This window comes from Erythrolamprus reginae, chromosome 1 (genome assembly GCF_031021105.1).
Source record: "Erythrolamprus reginae isolate rEryReg1 chromosome 1, rEryReg1.hap1, whole genome shotgun sequence".
In the NCBI taxonomy this organism is placed as follows: domain Eukaryota; kingdom Metazoa; phylum Chordata; class Lepidosauria; order Squamata; family Dipsadidae; genus Erythrolamprus; species Erythrolamprus reginae.
In genome coordinates, this window is record NC_091950.1 from 192,101,867 (window position 1) to 192,128,245 (window position 26,379).

General features: G+C 41.6%; 2 protein-coding genes across 5 annotated transcripts in view; one reads left to right on the forward strand and one right to left on the reverse strand.

Moving 5' to 3' along the window:
* CIR1 (corepressor interacting with RBPJ, CIR1) overlaps window positions 1–4,787 on the reverse strand; it is a 27,825-nt gene extending 23,038 nt beyond the window's left edge. Inside the window, exons 1-2 of the mRNA XM_070731802.1 lie at window positions 4,434–4,787; window positions 1,070–1,164 (exon numbers count right to left, since the gene is read on the reverse strand). Coding sequence (XP_070587903.1) covers window positions 1,070–1,164; window positions 4,434–4,505 — 167 coding nt within the window. The 5' untranslated portion in view covers window positions 4,506–4,787. The remainder of the gene's footprint in view (window positions 1–1,069; window positions 1,165–4,433) is intronic.
* SCRN3 (secernin 3) lies at window positions 4,615–25,241 on the forward strand. Of its 4 annotated transcripts, none has more exons than XM_070731800.1 (8): window positions 4,615–4,814; window positions 7,777–7,948; window positions 9,704–9,885; window positions 12,671–12,870; window positions 17,117–17,329; window positions 17,930–18,092; window positions 19,383–19,563; window positions 23,887–25,241. In XM_070731800.1, the coding sequence occupies exons 2-8, from the start codon at window positions 7,778–7,780 to the stop codon at window positions 24,040–24,042; spliced, it is 1,266 nt and encodes a 421-aa protein (XP_070587901.1). In that variant the 5' UTR covers window positions 4,615–4,814; window position 7,777; the 3' UTR covers window positions 24,043–25,241. The 4 variants fall into 4 exon arrangements, with proteins under 4 accessions (XP_070587901.1, XP_070587899.1, XP_070587902.1 ...); XM_070731798.1 differs by lacking the exon at window positions 4,615–4,814 and adding an exon at window positions 5,580–5,685; XM_070731801.1 differs by lacking the exon at window positions 4,615–4,814 and adding an exon at window positions 5,663–5,745.
* Window positions 25,242–26,379: the final 1,138 nt, after the last annotated feature.

A 26,379-nucleotide genomic window follows, 5' to 3' on the forward strand; every position in this document is an offset into this window, starting at 1 on the left:
GCACCTGTAATCTGAGACTAAAACCCTAGGAAGTGAGGCAAAGAAGGATTTGCAGACGGTATAAAGTAGAAATTGCTTCATAGAACTGCTTCAGTGACCTAAAACAGTGTTTCCCAACCTTGGCAACTTGAAGATATCTGGACTTCAACTCCCAGAATTCCCCAGCCAGCATTTGCTGGCTGAAGAATTCTGGGAGTTGAAGTCCAAATACCTTCAAGTTGCCAAGGTTGGGAAACACTGACCTAAAAGACACACTTATTCTGTTGTGGTACCTATCCTATGGAAAAGGATCTTCCATGGGATTTGGATAGCACTCACCTTACAGGCCTCCGTAAAGCTTTAAAGACCTGGCTTTCCCTTCAGCTCTGGAGCTGGGATGTCATGTCAACTGAGCTGGTTTTTCTGCTTGCTATTGATTGCATGATGAAAGGGAGTGTTTTGGACCTTGAGTACATTATACCTGATTGTTGGTTATAATGATTTTAAACCATGTTAGTTGTTATTTTGGAGTTTTTGTTTGTCACTCAAGAGTCCCATTTTTGAGCTGGACAGCCATACAGTACAGTATACCTATTTTTCAATCTACAAGACACTCCAGACTATAAGACACACCTAACTTTCGGGGAGGAAAACAAGGGGAATTTTTTTTGCCTCTGCCTCCCAGCAATTTGCCTCCTTGCAGCAAACAGCCTGATCAGCTTCAGCACAGCCTGATTTAGCACAAGCAGCGGATTGGTGGTTGGATCAGCCTCCTGGAATACCGACGATTACCTGTTCCAGGCTGCCGCAATCCCTGCTGCTTGAAGTGGGGCAAAAATGAGATGTGTGTAGGCCAAAAATGGGGTGCACGGAGGTGATGGCTATCCCCGCAGCCTGGAACAGCTGATCATCTGTATTCCAGGAGGCCAATCCAACCGCCAATCAACTGCTCATGGAAAATCACATTGTGCTGAAGCTGACCAGGCTTTTTGTTGCAAACATGTATAACTAACAGAATCACAAATTTAAAGGGCTATACTTTGACTATAGATTTTTATCACCCAGTGTAAAATTATGAGCCACATCTCACCTGTTATCATAAGATTCTTGCTCTTTAAGATATTGCTGCATTAATTCTTCTTGTTTCTTTCTGTCATAAGATATTTTCTGTTCTGCCATCCATACCTAGTTAGAACAAATTGATTTTGAAAAAAATTGCATGCTTGCAAAAATTCCGTTCTCTTTTTTTGAATTTCATATTGAATCCACACTATTCTAAAATGTGGTAATTTTAACCATTACTAAAAATAATAATTCAGGTGTTTTAGAAAGCCTTCAGTAAGAAATGATGGGCTTTTTAATAGAAATATTTAATATAGAACAGTGATGGCGAACCTATGGCATGGGTGCCACAGGTGGCACGCAGAGCCATATCTGCAGGCATGCGAGCCGTTGCCCTAGCTCAGCTCCAATATGCATGTGTGTGGCAGCCATCTGATTTTTGGCTCACACAGAAGCTCTGGGAGGGCATTTTTATCTTCCAGAGAGTCTCTGGGGGGATGCGGAGGGGTTTTTTACCCTTCCCCGGCTCCGGGAATCCTTTGGAGCTTGAGGAGGGCAAAGCATGAGTCTGCTGGGCCCACCAGAAGTTGGGAAACATGCCATTTCCGGCCACCAGAGGGCTTCTGGGAGATGGGAGAGGCTGTTTTTGTCCTCCCCAGGCATTGAATTATGGGTGAGGGCACTCACGCATGTGTGATAGTGTGCATGCATGCTCTTTTGGCATCCGAGAGGGAAAAAAAGGTTCGCCATCACTGATATAGAAGTTAGCTTTCTGACTAGAAATTGAAGATGAACTCCAACTCACTATGCTCCATGGGATTACTATCATTATGATCCATGGAACATTTCAGAATAGTTTGCCACTTATGAATGCTAACATCTCTGTAAAGGTCAAGAGACAATTTGATAGAAGCAAAACATATGTTCAGTGACAATCTATACAGTTGAGTCTCCATGGCACTCCTTTGCTTGAGAGCTGGTAAGAAAACACCCCTAAAGGTAGCTGAACCAACGGTTTTGCTCATCAACCTCTTGGAAGAAAAAGACATTTGAATTGAACCAAATTAATAACTGATTAAATAGGCAATTAACATGCATTAAAAAACCAGGAAGATACAATTCTACAGATTTTGATGAATAAATGCAAACAACTTTGAAACCTCGATACATTCTAGACTAATGCCTTAACTTCTACACTAAACTGGCACTATACTATGCACAAAGTGTCATATATATCCAGGAACATAGGCTGTATTCTCCCTATATACATCATATATAGGGAGAATACAGCCTAAGCACCAGTCCACATTATATTTTGTAGATATCTTTGTGGATAGCACACCTACACCTTCAAACCCGACCTCAGGGCAGTTATTCACAATCTTTGAACATCAGTATAAATGTATATTCTCCATAATTTATTTACTTTATTTTACTTTATTTATAAATAACACAAAGCGATAACTTATCTAATGCTATCTAATGCTAAATCTAAATGCTATCCTCCTATTGTTCCCAAAGCAGTAATACTATGAAGTGGGTTCGGTTAAGAAATAATATTTGGCCCAAAGTCACCCGACAAGCTTTCATGCCTAAGGGGGAACTAGAACTCCCAGGCTCCCAGTTTCTACTTTAATGTCTTAACCACTAGATACAACTGACTCTATGCCAGGGATCTACAACCTAATATACTTCAAGCGATTTTTAACTTTTAATTCTCCTTAGTTCATGCCAGCATGGTTGGCAAGGATCCGTAGGAGTGGTATTTCAAAGTATCCAGAGGATTTCCTGGACCTTCTTTAATGGATGATATCTGGGAATCCATTTGATAGTTGCTCCTCCTAAATCAGTGGTTCCCAATCTAAGCATCTCTAAAATCCCGAGGCCTCTCCCCCATGACGTATAATTCTTATTATTCAAAAAGTCAACTACTCATGCAGAGGAAGCCCAAAAGGCCGTTAACTAGGTTTAAACAAGGTTCCAATTACCCCCATTAAAAATTAAATCCCCGTTGGGCATGGGGCCCACGTTGGGAACAAGGTTCCTAATTGCTAATTCCATTTCTAATTCCTCCGTCCCACTTTATTTCTTCCCCATCTTTATTCTAAAGCATATAAAACGAGTTGCGCTAGGGTCTACCAGTGGGCACCTGCTTTAAATTCGATAGGACACTTTGTGAAAAACAAATAAAGACATTAAAGGGGCACAAATAAAGACATTAAAGGGGCACCCTGTCCCACTCTTGGATGAGTAAGGAGTACTCATAATGGAAACAATGATTTCTGGTCCCTAGCAGGGCAATTATCTCCAAGCAAAACAAAGCAGAGGTAGAAAAAGAGAGGGGGTAAATTGGCAATATGCTGGATTTCTTTACTTTGGAGGACAGGATAGGATTTTTTTTTTTTTTTTGCATCCAGGTTGATATGCAGATTAAAAAAAACTTTTTTTTTTCCAGGGAGGAAAGAAAACCCAACAGGGAGAATTTACGAAAGCTCCTTTAAACTGACTAATAAATACAGGCATTGGTGGGCTGCTGCCCGGATGGGAGGGAACGCAGTGGGGTAGCAAAAATGGAGCTCCACCCCAGAGCACCCAATTTGCACTGAAAGATGAAAGAAAATGCAGGGCATCCTGCATAGGCCACGCCCACAGTGTGGTAGTAAAATTTTTGGTAGCCCTTCCCTGAATACAGGTAGTCCTGTACTTACAACCACAATGGAGCCAGTGAGTTTTGCCCCACTTTAGGACTTTTCTTGTCACAGCTGTCAAGTGAATCCCCGCAGTGGTTGACAACCTGGTTGTTAAGTGAATCCAGCTTCCCCAACTGACTTTGCTCATCACACTATTGTGAAAACCCAACACTCAACACTCAAGAGATTTGGACTGCCATCTGTCTGGGGTGATGTGGGGTCTCCTGCTCAAGCAGCGGGTTGGACTAGATCAATGTTTCCCAACCTTGGCAACTTGAAGCTATCTGGACTTCAACTCCCAGAATTCCCCAGCCAGCATTCGCTGGCTGGGGAATTCTGGGAGTTGAAGTCCAGATAGCTTCAAGTTGCCAAGGTTGGGAAACACTGGGCTAGATGACCTACAAGGTCCCTTCCAACGCCAATAAAAATAAAATAAAAATCAGAAGGTGTTCACATGGCAGGCACCACTGCAACCTTCAGGAATATGAAACCAGTGGCCAAGCATCCAAATTTCGGTGACATGACTGTGGAGTTGCTACAAGTGTGAAAAGCCTTTTCCCCCCTCCAGGGACGTTGTAACTTCCAACGGCCACCAAAGGAACTGCTGTAAATCGAGGACTACCTGCGTACATAAACATCTCCCATTCCGGGAGGCGCTTCTCTCTCTCTGCGGGAAATGGACCCGACCGACGGGCCGCTCACCTTTTTAATATTGGACTTGGAGGCGGGATGGAAGTCCTTCTTGCACATGAAGTTAGCGAAGGACTTCCCCATGTTGGCGAGGAGGCGGCGGCGACTGCCGCAGAGTCGGAGAAAAAGAAAGCGGCGGTGCTGTTTGGCTTCCTCCGCCCCGCTTGTGTTTACTTCACCCGGGCCAGCTTCGGCTTTGACCCGGCGTTTCCGGGGCAAGATGGGCACCAAACAGCGACGTTTTTCTTACAGGCCGGAGAAGGCCGGGAAGCCGCTTTGAGGCCCAGCTAAGCAGGATTGGACGCCGGGTGGGAGGGCGGAAAAAGCATCAGCCAGGCGCCTGCTCAGCGCAAGGCAATAGGCGGTGACGCCGGACCGACTTGTGGATCTGACGTAAGGCTTTGCGCGGCGCTGCCAGTTTTCCTCACTAAGAGAACCGGGGGGGGGACGGACGGGGGGGGGGACGCCTAAATAATAAACGGGCTTCGGTGAAACAGAAAGAACAGGGAACAGATTTAATACGGAAAGCCAATTGAGCCATCTGAAGCCATGTAGATTCAGCAGGAGACCCCAAAAAACAACAACCACCCAGCTTGCCAGCTTGGCGTGATCTGTTGTTTTGTTGTTGCTGGGACATTTTTGCACATCTTTGCAAAGTTTTAAAGCAGGGGGTCTCCAACCTTGGCAACTTTTAAGACTTGTGGACTTTAACTCCCAGCATTCCTCAGTCATCTTTGCGGGCTTGAGGAATTCTGGGAGTTGAAGTCCACAAGTCCACAAGGGGCGTGCATAAGTGTACCTTTGTGCCTACGGTTCCTGTCTAAATGTCTTTTTTTATCTTTTCTACCTCTACTTTATACTTATATTATGTTAAACATGCTACAATACAATACTATATTTGTATGACAAACAAACAAACAAGTCAGTCAGTCAGTCATAATGTTGCCAAGGTTAGAGACCCCTGTTTTGAAAGTACATTACAACTTGTGTGCCTTTGGGTTTGTTCGGGTTTGTTCTCTGGGTGGCTTTAGCCCTGGCTGCAAAAACTAGGGTCTGCTTTACACATGTAAAACCAGAACAGTATCTTCCAGACCACCTTCGACCACATAGCTCCCAGCCACTGATTAGGGCCCACAGAGATGGTCTTCTCCGGGTCCTGTCAGCTAAACAGTGTCAGCTGGCAGGCCCACAGGGGAGGGCCTTTTCTGTGGCTGCTCCAACTCTTTGGAACCAGCTGCCTCCTGAGATCTGGACTACCCTCATGGTACTTCCAAAGCTGTAAAGGCCTGGTTTTTCCAGCAGGCTTGGGGCCATTGATCTGATGGTACATCATTGGGATCCAGCTGTTAATGATATGCATGGTTTTTAACTGTTAACTGTTTTTAATTGTTGGTTTTAAATTGCTTTAGATTGTTTTTAAGGGGTTTTATATTACATTGTATGTTTTATTTTATTTTTTGGTTGTGAGCTCCCCAATCTCCCTCTGGAGTTGGGCAGCAAACAAATTTGAATGAACGAACAAACAAAAAAACAAACACATACCAGGCTGAGCAAACCAGCATGGATAACTTAAGGGGGAACCGATGCCTGGGTAGCGTGAACCTTAGCTTTTGTTTCCGTGTTAAGGTTCACGCTACCCGAGCATTAGTTCCCCCTTAACAGATCTAGTGCCTGAACCTTAACATCTGTGTCGTGTCACCTTAATCCTGTTTATCTATTTTTATTCAAGCAAGGCTGCTTAGAAACTTGTGAGTGAGTGCTGGAGTTGCTGTTTGGAAAATAAATCTCCCCTCATTGGTCTTCCACCAGCCCAGTTCTGAAAAGCATCCAAGTTGGGAAAAGCTACCTCCTTGCTATGTTTGGGACTAACGCGTGCTAGTAGAGAATCTGCCTATTATCACTTGATTTAGCCTGACAGTGTTTCCTTCCTCCTTCTGTGCAGTATGGTTCTCAGTTGATATGCTCCTCTTGATATACTCTTGCCTATTCCATCTTTTGAAATCCTTTTATATATACATGGTAGCAAACCTCCTATTTTCCCCACAACAACAAATCTGCAAGATGAGTTGGGCTGAGAGAGAGTGACTAGCCCAAAGTCACCTAGTTAGTTTTTCATGCCCAAGGAACACTAGAACTCACAGTCTCCTGGTTTCTAGATCAGCATCTTAACCACTTAACCAAGTTGGCTTTCACATACAGTATTTACTTATTCATTTACCTGATTGGCATCTGATCTCAAAGAACAAAAACAGCTGAATTCATGCAGCCTATTTTGTAATTCAAGTGGATTTAAATGATGGGTTTTTAAATGATGGGTTTTTAGATGTTTTTAATATTAGATTTGTTTCCATTGTAACATTGTTATTATTGTTGTGAGCCGCTCCGAGTCTTCGGAGAGGGGCGGCATACAAATCTAATTAATAATAATAATAATAATAATAATAATAATAACAACAACAACAACAACAACTATTATTATTATTATTATTATTATTAGATCCACTTTAAGATGAAATTGAGTCATGAATTATCTTTCCTCTAGAACTTGTAGACATTTTTATAACCTTGTCAGTAATAAAAGAGTGGGAAAATGGTTGTATGTTGGTTGTCTCCAAAAGATTTAAATTTTTCCTGATCTCTAGGTTGTTGAAGTCTACATATCTTAAGCTGCTAAAGTTAAGAAACACTGGTCTAGTCACACAGTTCTGCTCTGATTTACTTTAGTCCATTGACCCGTATTTTTCAGATTATAAAACACACCTTTTTCCTCCCTAAAAGAGGCTGAAAATTTGGGTGTGTCTTATATTCTGAATGTAGCTTTTTCTCAAAGCTTTTTTTTCAGCCCTAACTAGGTGCTAACGATCTTCCCAGCTCTTCCCAGCTTGCAAGCTCTTTCATTGTTACTCTCTCCGAAGAATGTATTTCCAGCCCTAAGTCTTTGCAGGCTTTCCATTGCTCTAGTTGCTCCGAATAAGTTTCTTTCCAGCCCAACGAGGTGCCAACAATGTTCCCAGTTCTTACCAGTTTGCAGGCTCTGTCATTGTTACTCTCTCCAAATAAGGCCTTTTTTAAGCCCTAACCAGGGGATAAAATAATGTGCTGAAGCTGACCAGACTAAGGATGAATACCTGGTAGGCAGATTTTTTTCTCCTATGTTTCTCCCCAAAAACTAAGGTGCATTTTATACTCTGAAAAATATGGTATATGAGAGTTTGTTACAGGAACATGTGTGACCTTGGGTAATCTACTCCTCTATATTTTTTGTAAAATATTTATCTCAAGGGAAATTATGATAGTGATTCATCTATTATGAAGCATTCAGAGAGATATGATTATTTATTACTTTATTTTTCAGGATGGCTAACAGTATTGTTGAACCCTTTTCCTGTGATACTTTTGTGGCTCTGCCTCCAGCCACACTAGGTGGCCGAATCATCTTTGGAAAAAATTCTGATAGGCCTTCTGATGAAGTCCAGGAGATTGTGTTTTTTCCTGCTGCTGTTCACGATCCAGGACAAAAAGTTGAAGTAAGAGCAATAATTCTAGAAATACTGTATCATAAAACCTATTGGGAAGCTTTATCTGGGAAACTTTAAAGATAAAATAAACATATTTATATCCAAAAATCACATGCTTGGGTAATTGTATAGCTTGCTTGCATAGATATCTACATGGCATTCCACTGGTGAAATGTGCATTGCGTTTTTTTGCTGCAAATCATGTGACCTATAAATTTGTAGTCAAATCTGGACACGGGTTCAAAAGAGAGAGGGAAAGACAGGGAGATAATTATTTTGTGATGTCACGGTGTATCTTTTATCATTTTTTTTGTATCATTATGGTTTATAGTAGACACCTATACTGGATTGAAATTGTAAACCAAGAATGGAAGTTGCCCAGCCATCAAAATCTGGCTTATTCCAAGCCTGATCATTGGAGAATACAAATTACTTGTCAGGTTTTGGCTCAAAGTTAGCAATTAACCATCATGTGGTTTGTCTGATTTGGGGTTTGTGTATTATGCAAACTCAGCCATTACAATGTATAAACTGTGGTTTATGATTTAATTCGTTATTTAACCCAAGCCAATTGTAATCTAAACCATGATTAAGAAAATGATGATTTAGCACCATGTGTATGAATTTAGTTACTATTATTTTCTCCAAATGGAAAAAGTTCTCCATAATTCCAGGCATCAATCTTTCCTAGTTCTGTGGTATTTTAAGAACTTTTGCAAGCAAATACATTATTTAATCCTTTTCATCAATATTTGATTTGGTATAGAGTCAGAACATCTACATTTGAATTATTTTTCTCTTTACCTTGCACAGTGAGAGTTAGACAACTCAAGGTCATTCCAACAAAATATATTCTCTATCTTAGAATATAGTGATACCATATCTCATACGAACTTAATTGGTTCCAGGATGAGGTTCATAAGGTGAAAGGTCCGTAAGACGAAACAATGTTTCCCATAGGAATCAATGGAAAAGCGATTAATGCGTGCAAGCCCAAAATTCTCCCCATTTCCCAGCCAAAGCGCCCATTTTTGCACTGCTGGGATTCCCCTGTGGCTCCCCTCCATGGGAAACCCTGCCTCCGGACTTCCGCGATTTTGTGATGCTGCAGGAGAATCCCAGCATCACAAAAATGGGTGCTTTGCTGGCAATGGAAGTCCGGAGGTGGGGTTTCCCAGCGAGGGAAGTCTCAGCAAAATCGCAGCATAGTTCGGAAGAAGAGGCAAAAAAATCTTAAATCTCGGGTTCGTATCTCGAAAAGTTCGTATGACAAGGGGTTCATAAGACGACGTATCACTGTATTTTGAATACATTTTAGCGTATAGGCCAGTTAAACGAGGAGCCAGATTGCTGGGGACAATATGCTAACATTGAAAACTGGTTAGGGGTGTAAAACACTATGAAACGGTATATAAGTCTAAGTGCTATTGCTGTAGCTCCTTGTCCTAGAACTACAAGTAAAATCTTGTAGTTCTGAATTTAGATACAGTTTTCATAAGAAAAATGGTCTTGAAGGCAGGATTTAAGACCATAGTTTGCTACATTTAGACAATATGCACAAATTTATGATGGCACTCAGATTTTTGCTCTTGTTGCCTTCCACTAAATTCCAGGGCCTCTTTTTGTTCAAAAGAATCTCATAATTCCAGTGAGAGGTTTGAGGGCAACACAGCACTATGATAAAAGCTCAGGGAAGTACTGAATCTGTTGTATGTAATTCAACAAATAATCCGTAAAATATCTTTGAAATTATCATCATTTCAGTGTACTTACATAGAAATTGAACAAGTACCCAAAACCTATGCAGTTGTCCTGAGCCGTCCGTCGTGGCTATGGGGTGCTGAAATGGGAGCTAATGAATGTGGAGTCTGCATTGGGAATGAAGCCGTATGGGGAAAAGAAGAAGTCTGTGATGACGAAGCTCTCCTTGGCATGGACCTTGTCAGGTTGTTATTAAGTCTGCTGGATAAGATGTGAAACCAAGTGGAAACTAGTCGGTTATTTTATTCTTGCAGTACTTTGGTCAAACAGCCATCGCTTGAAAATAGTGTATGACAGTGATGGTGAACCTATGGCACGCATGCCACAGGTGGCACAAAGAGTCATGTGCTGGTACACAAACTATTGCCCTAGCTCAGCTCCAGCACACATGCGCGCTCCAGCCAGCTGATTTTTGGCTTGTATGAAGGCTCTGGGAGGGCGTTTTCGGCTTCCAGACAGTGGGGAAAAGAATTTTCACCTTCCCCAGACTCTAGGGCAGTGTTTCCCAACCTTGGCAACGTGAAGATATTTGGACTTCAACTCCCAGAATTCCCCAGCCAGCGAATGCTGGCTGGGGAATTCTGGGAGTTGAAGTTCAGATATATTCACGTTGCCAAGGTTGGGAAACACTGCTCTAGGGAAACCTCTGGAGCCTGGGAAAGGTAAAAAAATGGGCCTACCGGAAATCTGGAAACAGGCTGTTTCCATCCACCAGAAGGCCTCGGGGGGGGGGGGGGGCTGTTTTCACCCTCCCCACTTATTGAATTATGGGTGTGGCCACTCACACGTACACTTTCACCACTTGAGGAAAAAAAGGTTCACCATATAAGAAGGAAAACAAAGAACTCTGACATTTGATCTCGATCATCATTGATCAGGGATGTCAAACTCGATTTCATTGAGGGCTGCAGCAAGGTTGTGTTTGACATGGGGGTGCAGGAAGGGCGTGGCCAGCTTGATTATTATTCAATTCAATTCAATTCAATTTATTAGATTTGTATGCCGCCCCTCTCCGAAGACTTGGGGCGGCTCACAACAGTAATAAAACAATATTATAGCGAAACAAATCTAATATTAAAAGAAGCATATAAAACCCTATCATATTAAAAAGCAAACAGCACATACATACCAAACATAAATATAAAAATATAAAAAGCCTGGAGGAAAAGGTGTCTCAACTCCCCCATGCCTGGCGGTATAGATGGGTCTTGAGTAATTTACGGAAGACAAGAAGGGTGGGGGCAGTTCTAATCTCCGGGGGGAGTTGATTCCAGAGGGTCGGGGCCACCACAGAGAAGACTCTTCCCCTGGGTCCCGCCAGACGACATTGTTTCGTCGACGGGCCAACTCTATGAGATGTCATTTGATGTCATTTGTGTTGAAGGTGCCTATGCTCAGTGAAGGGCTATTATTATTATTATTATTATTATTATTATTATTATTATTATTATTTAGATTTGTATGCCGCCCCTCTCCAAAGACTCGAAGCGGCCCACAACAGCAAAGCACAGTATAAATCCAATTATTAAAAACAATTAAAAACTCTTAATTAAAAGCACTCATACACCCCAAACAAATCAGACATAAAATGGGATGGCCAGGGGGAATCAATTTCCCCATGGCTGGTGGCAGAGGTGGGTTTTTAAGAGTTTGCGAAAAGCAAGGAGGGTGGGGGCAGTCCTGATCTCCGGGTGGAGTTGATTCAAGAGGGTCGGGGCCACCATAGAGAAGGCTCTTCCCCTGGGTCCCGCTAGACGACATTGTTTCGTCGACGGGACCCGGAGAAGGCCAATTCTATGGGATGTCATTTGATGTCATTTGTGTTGAAGGCGCCTATGCTCAGTGAAGGGCTACCAAAATTTTTACTACCACACTGGAGGCGTGGCTTATGCAGGACACCCTGCATTTTCTTTCAACCTCTTTCAGTGCAAATTGGGTGCTCTGGGGTGGAGCTCCATTTTCACTACCCCACTGCGCCCCCCCCCCCCCCCAGGCAGCATCCCACCCCTGCCTATACTCTGTTTTTACCGGCAGAGGATTGCAGGAGACCGTTGCAGGTGAAAAAATATTCATTTTTGCTGGCACGGGCAGCATGGGACAGTCCTTTGCTGTTTCCAAGAGTGGCCCCGTGGGCCAGATTTAAGCACACCATGAGCTAGATCCAGCCTCAGGCCTTGAGTTTGACGCCTCTGATCTGGAGGGTTTATGGGTAAATGGGGGCTTAATGCAGAATGGTGGTGCTAAAATGAAAAACTGAAATATAAGCTTTTGAAGAAATTACTTTGGCCTGGTCCAGAAACGATGATAGGTACAAAATACTACTGGTAATTACTGATCCACGATCCTTTGTTTAATGACCCCTTGAAGTTATGACGGTGTTGAAAAAAAGTGACTTGCACCTTTTGCAGCCTTCACAGTCACATTATCAAAATTCAAAAGCTTAGAAATCAAAATGTATTTTTGCAGTTGCAGCATCCTGGGGTCACATGATCACCACTTGTGACTTTCCCAGGTATTTCTGACAAGCAAAGTCAATGGCAGAAGTTGGATTCACTTAATGGCCACAGTGATTTGCTTAACAACTACAACAAAACCAAGGTGGAAAGATCAGCCATGATTCACTTAATGGCTACATCACTTAGCAACAGAAGCTCCACTCTTAATTGTGGCCATAAATTAAGGATTACTTATAGTTCATAAAATCTGGTTTCCCTACGGACAGCCTGCTGATTTGAGGGTGTCTGTAGGAAAGTTTGGGTGTACAAACAGACACATTTCACCTATGTCATGACAGTTTTGTAGTTACTAGGATGTTGTGTAGATGCGTGTGATAGTTTTCATCCCCAAAACTTTAAGGTTCTGAACATGAGCCCATATTGAGAAATAAATGAGCATGTTCAAATTCTGTCTTTTAAAGTTGAAGATGAAGAGTGTTACAGAAAGCTAAGCAACACTTTGATTTGATTTTAGGCTTGGACTTGAAAGGGCAGATACTGCAGAAAAAGCTGTCACTATTATCGTTGAATTGTTGGACAAATATAATCAAGGTGGAAACTGCATGGAGAGTGAAACGACATTTACCTACCATAACAGCTTTTTGATAGCAGACAGAAAAGAAGCTTGGATTCTGGAAACATCTGGAAAGCACTGGGCTGCAGAGAAAGTAAAAGGTATGAATAATAACCTTTATCAAATTTTAAGACGACTCAGTGGGCAGTGTCTGTCTATCATATCTATCAATCATCTATCTGCCGGCCAATAATCTAATCTATCATATCTCTCTCCTCCCTCCCTCCCTCCCTCCATCCATCCATCGGCCAACTCTGTGGGACCTAACTGGTCGCTGGGATTCGTGCGGCAGAAGGCGGTCCCAGAGATATTCTGGTCCGATGCCATGAAGGGCTTTATAGGTCATAACCAACACTTTGAATTGTGACCAGAAACTGATCGGCAACCAATGCAGACTGCGGAGTGTTGGTGTAACATGGGCATACCTAGGGAAGCCCATGATTGCTCTCGCAGCAGCATTCTGCAAGATCTGAAGTTTCCAAACACTTTTCAAAGGTAGCCCCATGTAGAGAGCGTTACAGTAGTCGAGCCTCGAGGTGATGAGGGCATGAGTGACTGTGAGCATTGACTCCTGGTCCAGATAAAGCTGCAACTGGTGCACCAGGCGAATCTGGGCAAACACCCCCCCTCACCACAGCTGAAAGATGTTTCTCTAATGTAAGCTGTGGATCGAGGAGGACGTCCAAGTTGCGGACCCTCTCTGAGGGGGTCAGTAATTCCCCCCCCAGGGTAATGGACGGACAGATGGAATTGTCCTTGGGAAGCAGAACCCACAACCACTACGTCTTATCAGGGTTGAGTTTGAGTCTGTTGACACCCATCCAGACCCCAACAGCCTCCAGGCACCGGCACATCACTTCCACTGCTTCGTTGACTGGACATGGGGCGGAGATGTACAACTGGGTATAATCAGCGTACTGATGATACCTCACCCCATGCCCTTGGATGCTCTCACCCACATTTTTTCTTCAACAATTATTTATTGAACACAATGAAACTTACACACAAGACAAAATGATGTTTCTTCTACACTCCCTATTTTTCTACATAATCTCCATCCTGTTTTATGGCCTTCTTCCAGCGAGACACAAGAGCGTGTGTGCCCTGTTGATACCACTCCTTGTTTTGGTCACAAAGCCATTTCTGCACTGTGCGAATCACCTCTAATGGCCTCACCCTCTGTGCCCAGCGACTAACCTTACTTCTCTTGACTGCAGATTCTCCATAAACTGTACACAAACATTTGTGAATGTTCCCAACAGTTTCTTTTTCCGCAGTGAGAAATTCAATGATGACACGCTGCTTGTAACGTACATTACTTACAGACACCATTTCGAAACACTGCTGCAGCTACGCTATCTGTCTGAAAAAACACAAACTTTATACACACACTGCTGACAATTCAAATAATGTATATCTAAAATTTCACATTTGTACCATTACTGTAGGCTGAGAAAAAAAATGTGGTGCATTACTTTCTGGGCGACCCTTGTATCATAGTCTACGGAGAGGGGTGGCATACAAATCTAATAAATAAATAAAAAATTAAATTAATTAAATTAAATTAAATTAAATTTTAAATAATAAATAGTTTCTACAGAAAGCAAGCCTGTTAGAATCTGTGGGTTCTCTGCCAGCCGAACCTTTAAAAATAAAAAGCAGCTATAATCCTCATTTAAGCCTGAAAGACTTCTGGAACAACTTCTATCCCTTTCTTCAGATTTCCTCAGCCCTGAAGAAAAAGGGAATGGGTGGGGAAAGGAAAGCGTTTTTGAAATATTCTTCCTGCAGATGCACTCCAACATGCTTCATTCTAGTCTGTTAAAAAAAAAATTTAAATTGTTGAACAGTTATAATAATGAAAAGGCATTATATAAAAAACTGGCATACATTTCAATTGCCAAGCCCTGGTTGCTTTGTTCTGATCATGTGCTTAATTTCTCTTTTCCAGTCATGGTATTGAGTTAATGCTAATGCTTAAATTGATACTTCTTGGTTATTTACAGTTTTAGCTGGGAGAAAAAAGTCTAGTTTATAATTGACTCCATATGTTTAATATGGCCAAGTATAATTAGGCCCTCAACAGTCTGGATTCAGGCCAGGCTACAGCACAGAAACTGCTTTGGTCGCGTTGATGGATGATCTCTGGTGGGCCCGGGACAGGGGTTTATCCTCTGTCCTGGTGCTTCTCAACCTCTCAGCGGCTTTCGATACCATCGACCATGGTATCCTTCTGCGCCGGCTGGAGGGGTTGGGAGTGGGAGGTACTGTTCTTCAGTGGTTCTCCTCCTACCTCTCCAGTCGGTCGCAGTCGCTGTTAGTGGGGGGTCAGAGGTCGACCTCTAGGTTTCTCTCCCCCCTGCTATTTAACATCTACATGAAACCGCTGGGTGAGATCATCCGAGGGCATGGGGTGAGGTATCATCAGTACGCTGATGATACCCAGCTGTACATCTCCACCCCATATCCAGTCAACGAAGCAGTGGAAGTGATGTGCCAGTGTCTGGAGGCTGTTGGGGTCTGGATGGGTGTCAACAGACTCAAGCTCAACCCTGATAAGACAGAGTGGCTGTGGGTTTTGCCTCCCAAGGACAATTCTACCTGTCTGTCCATCACCCTGGTGGGGGGGAATTATTGACTCCCTCAGAGAGGGTCCGCAACTTGGGTGTCCTCCTCGATCCACAGCTAACATTAGAGAAACATCTTTCAGCTGTGGCGAAGGGCGCGTTTCCCCAGGTTCGTCTGATGCACCAGTTGCGGCCCTATTTAAACCGTGACTCACTGCTCACAGTCACTCATGCCCTCATCACCTCGAGGTTCGACTACTGTAACGCTCTCTACATGGGGCTACCTTTGAAAAGTGTTTGGAAACTTCAGATCTTGCAGAATGCAGCTGCGAGAGCAATCATGGGCTTCCCCAGGTATGCCCATGTTACACCAACACTCCGTAGTCTGCATTGGTTGCCAAACAGTTTCTGGTCACAATTCAAAGTGTTGGTTATGACCTATAAAGCCCTTCATGGCACTGGACCAGAATATCTTCAAGACCGCCTTCTGCCGCACGAATCCCAGAGGCTGGTTAGGTCCCACAGAGTTGGCCTTCTCCGGGTCCTGTCCACTAAACAATGTCGGTTGGTGGGACCCAGGGGAAGAGCCTTCTCTGTGTCAGCCCCGACCCTCTGGAATCAGCTCCCCCTGGAGATTAGGGTTGCCCCCACCCTCCTTGCCTTTTGTAAACTCCTTAAAACCCACCTCTGCCATCAGGCATGGGGGAACTGAGATATCTCCTCTTGCCTATGTAGTTTTATGTATGGTATGTTTGTGTATATGCTTTTTAAATAATGGGTTCTTAGACTTAATATTAGATTTGTTATTTTAGACTTTTAATGTTAGATTTGTTATTTTAATCTTTTAATGTTAGATTTGTTATTGTATACAGTGTTCCCTCGATTTTCGCGGGGGATGCATTTCGAGACCGCCTGCGAAAATTGAATTTTTGTGAAGTAGAGATGCGGAAGTAATCTAACACTATTTTTGGCTATGAACAGTGTCACAAGCCTTCCCTTAACACTTTAAACCCCTAAATTGCAATTTCCCATTCCCTTAGCAACCATTTAGATTATTACTCACCATGTTTATATATTAAAGTTTATTAAAAAAAATATTTATTAAAGGTGGACGAAAGTTTGGTGATGACATATGACGTCATCGGGCGGGAAAAACTGTGGTATAGGGGGAAAAAACCGCAAAGTATTTTTTTATTAATATTTTTGGAAAACCGTGGTATAGACTTTTCGCGAAGTTCGAACCCGCAAAACTCGAGGGAACACTGTATTATTGTTTTATTACTGCTGTGAGCCACCCTGAGTCTGCGGAGAGGGACGGCATACAAATCTAATTAATAATAATAATAATAATAATAATAATAATAATTACTGCAAATGAGGAAGGAGTGAATGAATAGCAATAGCACTTAGACTTATATACTGCTTCACAGTGCTCTGTAAATGGTTTACAGAGTCAGCACATTATCCCAAATAATCTGGATCCTCATTTTACCCACCTCGGAATGATAGAAGATTGAGTCAACCTTGAGCCTGGTAAGATTTGAACTGCCAAATTGCAAGCAGCCAGCAGGCAGCAAAAGTAGCCTGCAGTAATGTACTTTAACTACTGCGTCATCATGGCTCATAAGAAACAGTCAACATTCATATTGTTGGATTTAGGTTCTTTCCAAATTTCTAACAGTAAATTTAGATATCTCAGTTTAATAATTTTTGAGTAGGTCAGTTTGAGGCAGAAATATTTAGAAGTGTAATAGCTTCTTTCCTTCTCCTTTTTAAACAGAGGGGACACGGAATATCTCCAACCAGCTATCAATCACAACAAAAATTGACTGTGAACATCCAGAGCTAAGGAATTTTGCTCTAAGCAAAGGCTGGTGGGATGGTAAAGAAGTGTTTGATTTTGCTGCCATGTACTCATATGTAAATACTGCCAGAATGACAACTGCAAGTGGCAGATATTGCGAAGGCTATAAATTGCTGAAGAAATATGAAGGTACCTTTGTTAAGTTATAGAAGACCTTATGGATGTATTTCGTAACTGGATTTGAATGTGGTGTTTTATGAGATTCAATATACTGTATATATTGTTTCCTGATTGCTTGTTTGATCCTTATGAAAATCATGATTCTTGACAAATATATATTTTCTTTTATGTACACTTAGAGCATCGGCATCTAAGACAAATTCCTTGTGTCCAATCACACTTGGCCAATAAAGAATTCTATTCTGTTCTATTCTATTACCTGAAAGAACAGGATTAATATTTAAGTGATAGTAATGGCATATCCCAGGTCCTTGGGAAGAACTTGTTAGGCATACAAAGATATCATATCCAGTCTGAACATCTGCCTGACTGTACCATAACAAATATAGCAGAGCCACCAAAATTTCAGGGATCACCAGAATAAACAGATAAGTCTTTGGAAGTTCTTTTAAAATCTAAAGTTGAAAAGAAAAATTGAAGTTACAGTGTTACAATTTCTTTTAAACATACAAGTTGCTTTATGTCTTCTTTTTAGCAAATTTGCACAGCTATTAAAAGATATACAGTGTATATAGTATTAACCAAATAACCTGTCTTAACTACCCGTAGGTAATATAACAGCTGAGATCATGATGACAATTCTTCGAGATAAAGAGAGTGGTCTTAACATGGAAGGTGCCTTCATGACCACAGGAAGCATGGCTTCTATACTTCCCCAAGATCCTAGTCTCCCTTGCATTCATTTCTTCACTGGAACACCAGATCCTGAAAGGTAACGCAAATAAAATGTATCATAAGAACAAAATCTTAACCTTATTTTGGTCATTTTAAATAAAATGAAAGCTTGAAACCTTTCCAGGAGTATTAAATATGACTCAGTGTAAGTAAAGTAAAGCTCAATAGAAGCTTTAGAAAGTACAAGACTAAAGAATCTGATAAAATTTCTGATTCATCTTAATTAATCCAATTCTGCAACATGAAAGTTATTTAATGCTTTAAATACAAATCTAATAAATTATTATTATTATTATTATTATTATTATTATTATTATTATTATTATTATTATTATGTCAATACAACACAGCAAACGAGATCACTATGCTGGATTTCATATTTCATCACCAGTCGGGCGCTTCCCAAGCGGCGAATTATGTTTGCCGATCCCAAGTAAAGCGGCCTTTTGCAATTGACAGATGGAGATTTCGTCAATTCCGATGGTTTTCAAATGTCCACTGAGATCCTTTGGCACTGCGCCCAGCGTGCCAAGTACCACTGGGACCACTTTCACTGGCTTATGCCAGAGTCGTTGTCATCATCATCATCATCATCATCATCATTATTATTATTATATGCTTTAATGTCTATGGAGATTCTCAGTCATCCAGGTCATAGTTTTCCCAAATGTGCTTTTTTCAAGAGGCAACTGGACTTTCTGGTTTTTCTTTGTAGACGTTTTGCTTCCCTTGATCTGAAGAAGCTTCCTGGATAACAAGCGAAATGTCTTCAAAGAAAAAAAAAAGAAAGTCCAGTTGAAAAAGCATCTTTTGCATAATGTTTCAGTGGTTTTTGGGTGGAAGCATTAATTGTTCTTCTTTTAAAGTACACTGGCGTGTTTCCCCGAAAATAAGACCCTGTCTTATATTTTTTTGAACTCCAAAATAAACGCTTGGCCTTATTTTCTTGAAGGTCTTATTATTTTGGGGGCGTGTGGAGCAGGATGGGGCTCCTCTTGTTGCCTTACCTGATTTCCAGCTCTGTCTTCCTAACCAGAGGAAATGACGGGGACCGGCTGCACATGAGTTTAAATATTTTGGGGGACTTATTTTTGGGGCATGCGCTTAAAAGCCCGATTGGGCTTATTGTCAGGAGATATTTCTGGGAAACAGTAGGAATCTGATCTGTGGAGAAGTCGTCTTCTTGGTTCCAGAAAGTTTTCTATCTAGATTGTGACTGATATGAAAAGTTAGGCTCTCCTGGAATTTATGCTGAGTGAACATAACATGGACTGTGAAAGCAGCAAAACAATTTTGCATATTTGCTTATTTGCATTTTATTTTCTAGGTCTGTTTTTAAACCTTTCATTTTTGTGGAAAATATTACCCAGCTTCTAAAAACCAGTTCTCCGGTATTTGGCACTGAGGATCCAGTTAAAATGCAGCCGCGGTTTCGTACAAAGCCTGACAGAAGACATGAGCTCTACCGAACGCATGAACGGGCCGTGGCCCTGATGGAGTCATCAAAGGTGGGTTGATCTTGGAATTAGAAAATGTGATTTAATTTTGAAATTCAGAGTAAGAACGTCTAGAATCTGTTGTTTTTGTATAAGCTGATATTCTTTGAAAAAAATTGTTCTGGCATATCAATTTTCAGTCATAGGGCTAACGTCCTCAGAGAGGGGCGGCATACAAATCCAATAGATAGGTAGGTAGAAAGGTAGGTAGAAAGGTAGGTAGGTAGGTAGAAAGGTAGGTAGGTAGGTAGATAGATAGATGGATAGATTAGATAGATAGATAGATAGATAGATAGATGGATGGATGGATGGATGGATGGATGGATGGATGGATGGATGGATGGATGGATAGATAGATTTTATGGAATTCACTAGCAGGTTTTATGCATTCTCAGTAAACTAACCCCCAATTCTTCATAACTATACTTTTTTTAGTTTTTTTAGTTTTCACATTTTTACATCACAAATATGATTTCTCAATAATAATATACTTCTATACATATTTTTTCTTTCATTAAGACAATTGTTATTTTTTATATGATTGAGACTGCTTTTTTCCATCCCTGTTTTATTTCCCACAACTCCCTTTTCTCCTCCCTCTACTCCTCTTATTTCCCTTTCCCTCCCTTCCATCCTTCTCTACACCTCTTCCCTCTCTCCTACTGCTCTCCTTTCCCCTTCTCTCTTATCCTTCCCCCCCCCAACCTTAGCCTCCTCTGCTCTCCTTTTCTTCTTTACTCCACACTCTCCTCTCTTTTCTATTGTCATGTTCTTTTATTCTAATAAATCTCAGGATGGTCTTCTAGCACAGTGTTTTTCAACCAGTGTGCCGTGGTCAGGTGTGCCGCAAAGCTCAGAGAGAGAGAAAAAAACAAGAAAGAGAGAAAGAAAGAAAGAGAGAGAGAAAGAAAGAGAGAGAAAGAGAAAGAAAGCAAGAGAGAGAGAAAGAAAGCAAGAGAGAGAAAGAAAGAGAGAGAAAGAAAGCAAGAGAGAGAAAGCAAGCAAGAGAGAGAGAGAAAGAAAACAAGAGAGAGAGAAAGAAAACAAGAGAGAGAGAGAAAGAAAGAAAGAGAGAGAGAGAAAGAAAGAAAGGGAGAGAAAAAGAAAGAGAATGAGAGAGAGAGAAAGAAAGAGAGAGAGAGAGAGAGAGAGAAAGAGAACAAGAGAAAGCAAGCAAGAGAGAGAGAGAGAGAAAGAGAGGGAGGGAGGGAAGGTGGGAGAGAGAAAGACAGAGGGAGGTAGGGAGGGAGAGAGAGAGCAAAAAAGAGGAAGGAAGAAAGAGAAAGAAAGGGATGGAGAGAGAGGAAAAAGAGGAAGGGAGAGAAAGAGGGAAGGAGAGAGAAATAGAGCGAAAGGGAGGAAAAGAGAGAGATAATTTTTTTTGTCCAAACTTTTTTTAGCCGCCCCCCCTCCCCACTCAATGTGCCCCATAGTTTTGTAAATGTAAAAAATGTGCCGCGGCTCAAAAAAGGTTGAAAATCACTGTTCTAGCAGTCTCAATTCATTACTTATTTAACGAGGTTACATTACTTAAGGTTAACCTCTTATTTAATGAGGTTCGACTCCTGCAATGCTCTTTACATGGGGCTACCCTTGAAGAGTGTTCGGAAACTACAAATGGTGCAGAATGCAGCCGCACGAGCAGTCATGGGTCTGCCCAGACATGCCTATGTCTCTCCAACACTGCACAGTCTGCATTGGCTGCCAATTGGTTTCTGGACTCAATTGGTTGTTTATGACCTATAAAGCCCTACATGGCACGGGACCAGATTACTTGCGGGACCACCTCCTGCCGCATGAATCCCAGTGACCGGTTAGGTCCCACAGAGTCAGCCTTCTACAGGTCCCATCAACTAGACAATGTCGCTTGGCAGGGCCTAGAAGAGCCTTCTCTGTGATGGCCCCAGCCCTCTGGAATCAGCTCCCCCGGAGATTTGTACTGCCCCCCCTCCTCACCTTTCCTTAGTCTGAAGACTCATTTATGCCACCAGGCCTGGGGTCATTAGACACTACCCCCTGGCCGACCAATGTATCGTGAGCTTGCTGATTGAATGGGTATGAGAGCATTTAAATTGATTTTTCACATTTTTTTAGATTAACTTTAATTAATTGGATTTGGACGTACACTGTTCCTTATATGTTGTATGCCGCCCCGAGTCCTCGGAGAGGGGCGGCATATAAACCCGATTAATAAATAAAAAATAAACATCTCTTTTCTATTTCTTCACATTTTTCACTCATTAATATATTCCATTTTTAATGTAAATTCATCTAGTACCATAATTTTTCTATATTTCCCTTTCCCTCCCCTCTTCCATTTCAAGTGTGTCATCTGGGTTTCTCTTTCATTCTTATTTTCCCTCTATTCCTTTCATTCTTATTTTCCCTCTATTCATTTATATTTTTTCCCAACCATTGTGTCTTATAATACAATAATTCCTCTTGATCTTTTAATCAAAGTTCATTTCTGCACAATCTAATTTTTAAAAAATTATCTGTCCTTTAGGTATATTCTGTTTTCTAATTTTGCTCAAATACTATTCTTACTGCCATTACTATAGTATATGTGCTATCAAATAAGTATCTTCTTTATTATATTATTCTGGTAAGATACCCAATAGGAATGTTTCTGATCTTAATTCTGTCTTACATTTTAACATTTTTTCTAACCACATTTGTATTTTAGTCCAAAAAGTTCTTGCTTCTATACTAGTAAGATCCTGGAATTTGATGACACTTCACACATTTTTCTGACTTTTCTTTAAACATTTTTGCTATTTTCTCCAGTGACATCTATAACATTTTATAAATTTTCTTTATATGCTGTTGCCATTTTTAATTTGTAATTTCTTTCTGTTAAGTACCGTATTTTCCGGCATATAAGATGACTTTTTAACCCCTGAAAATCTTTTCCAAAGTGGGGGGTCGCCTTATACGCCGGATACTGATTCCACAGTATAGGAAATTCGCCGGATACTGATCACACAGGCTATAGAATGTGTGATCAGTATCCCATTACTACCGGCGTGGATAAGAAGGACTCCTCGGCCGGCGGAGGAAGCGCAGCGGCGGCAGGCTCCGGAGGGAGCTCGGGCGGTGGCGAGAAGACGGGATTCCGGGTGCCGAGCGCCACCTGCCTGCCGTTCCAGCGCCTTGGCCTCCTCGGCCGGCCTCTTGCCCGGCGGGGAGAGCAAAGGCGGCAGCGGGAGTAGCGGAGGCGAGGCGGAGAAGAAGCGGCGGATAGCTGACGAGACACCGGCTAGAGGGCTGGACCCCGCAGCTTTGCTGCCGCTCCCGCCGCCGGCTTTGCTGGGGTTGAGCACCACGCCGGGCGGCAGGAACTGCAGGGGGTAGCCGGCGTAACGAGCCCTTGCCGCTAGCTATCTGCCGCTTCTTTCTTCGCCTCGCCTCCGCTACTCCCGCCGCCGTCTTTGCCTCTTGCCCGGCGGGGAGAGCAAAGGTGGCGGCGGGGAGTAGCGGAGGCGAGGCGGAGAAGAAAGAAGCGGCGGATAGCTGCGGCAAGGGCTTGTTAGCCGGAGCGTACGCCGGCTCCCCCCCGCAGTTCCTGCCGGCCCGGTGTGGCGCTCAACCCCAGCAAAGCCGGCGGCGGGAGCGGCGGCAAAGCGGCGGGGTCCAGCCCTCTAGCCGGTGCCTCGCCAGCTATCCGCCGCTTCTTTCTTCTCCGCCTCGCCTCCGCTACTCCCGCCGCCGCCTTTGCTCTCCCCGCCGGGCAAGAGGCCGGGCGAGCAGGCCGAGGCGCTGGAACGGCGGGCAGGTGGCGCTCGGCACCCGGAATCCCATCTTCTCGCCACCGCCCGAGCTCCCTCCGGAGCCTGCCGCCGCCGCCGCGGAAAGAGAAAGCTGGCACCAAGCTGCGTAAGGGACACTCTCCTGGGCGCGAAGCTCCCTCGCCAGTGCCGCGAACTGCTATTTGGTGTGCGTCAGAAGAGGAGTAGTCTTATACAGCGAGTATATCTCAAATTCTATATTTTAACTGGAAAAGTTAGGGGGTCGTCTTATACACCCAGTCGTCTTATACGCCGGAAAATACGGTACTCAGTCACTTAAATGAGATGGGCAGTGTAGAAATGTGGTGATTACATCAATATATCAATATTCAGAGAAGTTTTTCAGAGACGTTTTTCTGGGTGCAAATGGCTGAACAAAAGTCAGCATGTGACTTTCTGTGGCTGAAGGTGAACTATAATTTGGGTCTCTACATAGTCTAACATTCTAACCACTAGATCACACCGGCTATCATTTAAGATTAATTGTAGCAATCATTTGCTGTGCACAATTTTAATATTTGGTTCTATTTTCACATTTGTTTTCTAGGAAAAAGCTGCACAGATCATGGAACAGATCCAAAAACTAGAGAAGAGAAAGATTGATGAGATGGATTATATTCTTCAGAATGGGTTCCTGAATGTTGATCAAGCAGTTCATTTTTTTTCAGATTGCGTTGAAGAAGAAATACGTATATATACATGACAAAATATCTGTTTCCTTTTATTAATCCAAGTGTTATTTTCCAAAACAGCTTTATTCACTGCACAATGCTATTGGCCAAATAGCATTTATTATGTAAACTAGCTGGAAGATAAAATATTGGCATTAGCATTAATAGAATTGCTAATTTTAAATGTGACATGTAGCCATCCAAACTTTAAAGCAACTACAAAATTACTAGGTTTTTGTTTACTTAGCATATATTTTCAGCCTGCATTTGTTTATTATTTCATATACTTAATGGCCAAGTACCGTATACATTTAATAAGCAGACTTAATAACAATGATTTATAAGTTGCCCAACTCCCAGCAACTTCAACATTTAAAAATCTATTTGGAAAAGAAGCAAAATAAAGCAAATAAGTGAAATAACTAATTCTGGAATTAATATGTAACTAACCAAATTGACCCCAAGACATTGTAAAGAACAAAGTGGCTGTGGAGAAAATCAAGGAGTGTAAATTACAGCACATTTCCCATTTTCTTGTAAATGGCTTCTCATAGGCAAATTTAAATATTTCAGAAAACAACTTTAAGAATTCAAGAAAGTATTGCTTTCTCTAGAGTTCTATTGCAGAAATACGAAAACATTGTGGATATAGTTAACACTAATGCCTTTAATCTTAAAATAACAATAGATATACAGTGAGGTCTGTATATGAATTGAACTGGTACCCAGACTTAGTATTTGACAAAGGATTAAAAGAATAAAAATTCTGTCCTGAAAAGTGGTATTAAAAACTTAATACACCAGGATAGTTTGAATAGGATGTTGTTATTTCCAATGTCTTTATGCACTGGATTTCATAATCTAACAGAAATTAAATGTATTGGCTCCTATTAGAAGAATAGCGTTGTTCCACTCCGTCTATACATTTTTTTATTGGAACATCATCTAAAGTTGGCGGTAATCAAATATAATTCAAAGCACTTTTGAAAAATGTGCTAATAATCAGCAGAAAACAAAGAAGTCATTAGATAATGGGGAAAAGCTGAGATTTCCATATAAACATGATAATGGATGATTTAAGATGCCTTCATTGGTAATAGGATCTTGTTGGGTTCGGATTCCATTCCTCCTTTGGTTTCTCATCAGTAAATGGAAGGAAGAAAAAGCTCAAGTATTTAATCCAATGTTCATAAGTAGGATGTTTTGCCGCTGAATGCCAAAATTGATTTAACCCTGCTGTTCTGTTCGGGTCGTATGCAACCCGAAGCCAAGTTTGAGTCCCTGTAAAAAATTTTCCCTGCATATCTGAAACTTGAAATTTCATGACTTTTCATCATTTCAGGGGTTCTCTCTATGAGAATTTTTTTTGGGGGGGTGGGGGGCTTAGTTTTTGCTGGGCAAAAAAAGTTACAAATCTTCTGTTCCCGGGTCACCCTGACCCGGACCGAAAACTCTTCATTTGCAGTGCTTATGTTTGGTCTTTTTGAAAGCTTTTTTCACTTGGAATGTAGTCGGAACATTTCTGCACACAATGATATGAAAATTGAAATGAAAAAAGTAAATCTTATTGGTTTATTTTGCGGATATAATGCACGCCCCCCCCCCCGTTTTTATGAAATTTTTTTCAATTTATGGATAGTTTTGGTTGCAAAATGCATTCTATTTTACTAAAGTTGGTGTGGGATTGGTAGCTTGAACATTTCTGAATATAAGAAAAATATAAAGGAACTGAAAAAAATGATTCTTATTGGTTTTTTAATATCAGAAATAAGCCCCCCCCCCCTCGGCTGCTTGTAACCATTTTCACTTTTTATTTTTTTATGCTCCAAATCCGAAATATTCTTTAAAATCTTAGGCATTCATTTACTCAATTTAACAATGCTGATCATCAAAAAATATTTTTGGAGTGGTGGCTAATTGTTTTCTGGGCAAAAAAATTTCATAACTTCGAGTCTGTTTCTGTTCGTATATGACCGGACCAAAAATAATTTTTTTAGGTACTTGAATTTGATCTTTTTGAAAACTTTTTCAACTGGAAAACTAGTTTGAACATTTATGAACATAATGATATGAAAATTGAACTGGAAAAATTGAGACTTATATTTTTATTTTGATCAAAAAGCCCCTCCCCCCATCCTTTTTTAATTTCGTGTCAATTTCTATTTTTTAAGGCTACAAATCCCTAAGGAATTTTCCCCCAAAAGGTTTGATATACTAAATTGAACATTTCTGATATAAGAAAAATATAAATGAACTGAAAAAAAATGGTTCTTATTGGTTTATTTTTGCCACAAAAGGGCCACCCCCCACCCCCCGGCCTTGCTATGTGCCATTATTGTCACTGTTTATACATATTTGTCTAGAAATAT

Coding starts and splice junctions, on each gene's coding strand:
- SCRN3 (XM_070731799.1), top strand. Junction 12,871..17,116: donor GGCTGCAGAGAAAGTAAAAG/GTATGAATAATA, acceptor CTTTTTAAACAG/AGGGGACACGGAATATCTCC. Junction 18,093..19,382: donor GGAACACCAGATCCTGAAAG/GTAACGCAAATA, acceptor TTTATTTTCTAG/GTCTGTTTTTAAACCTTTCA.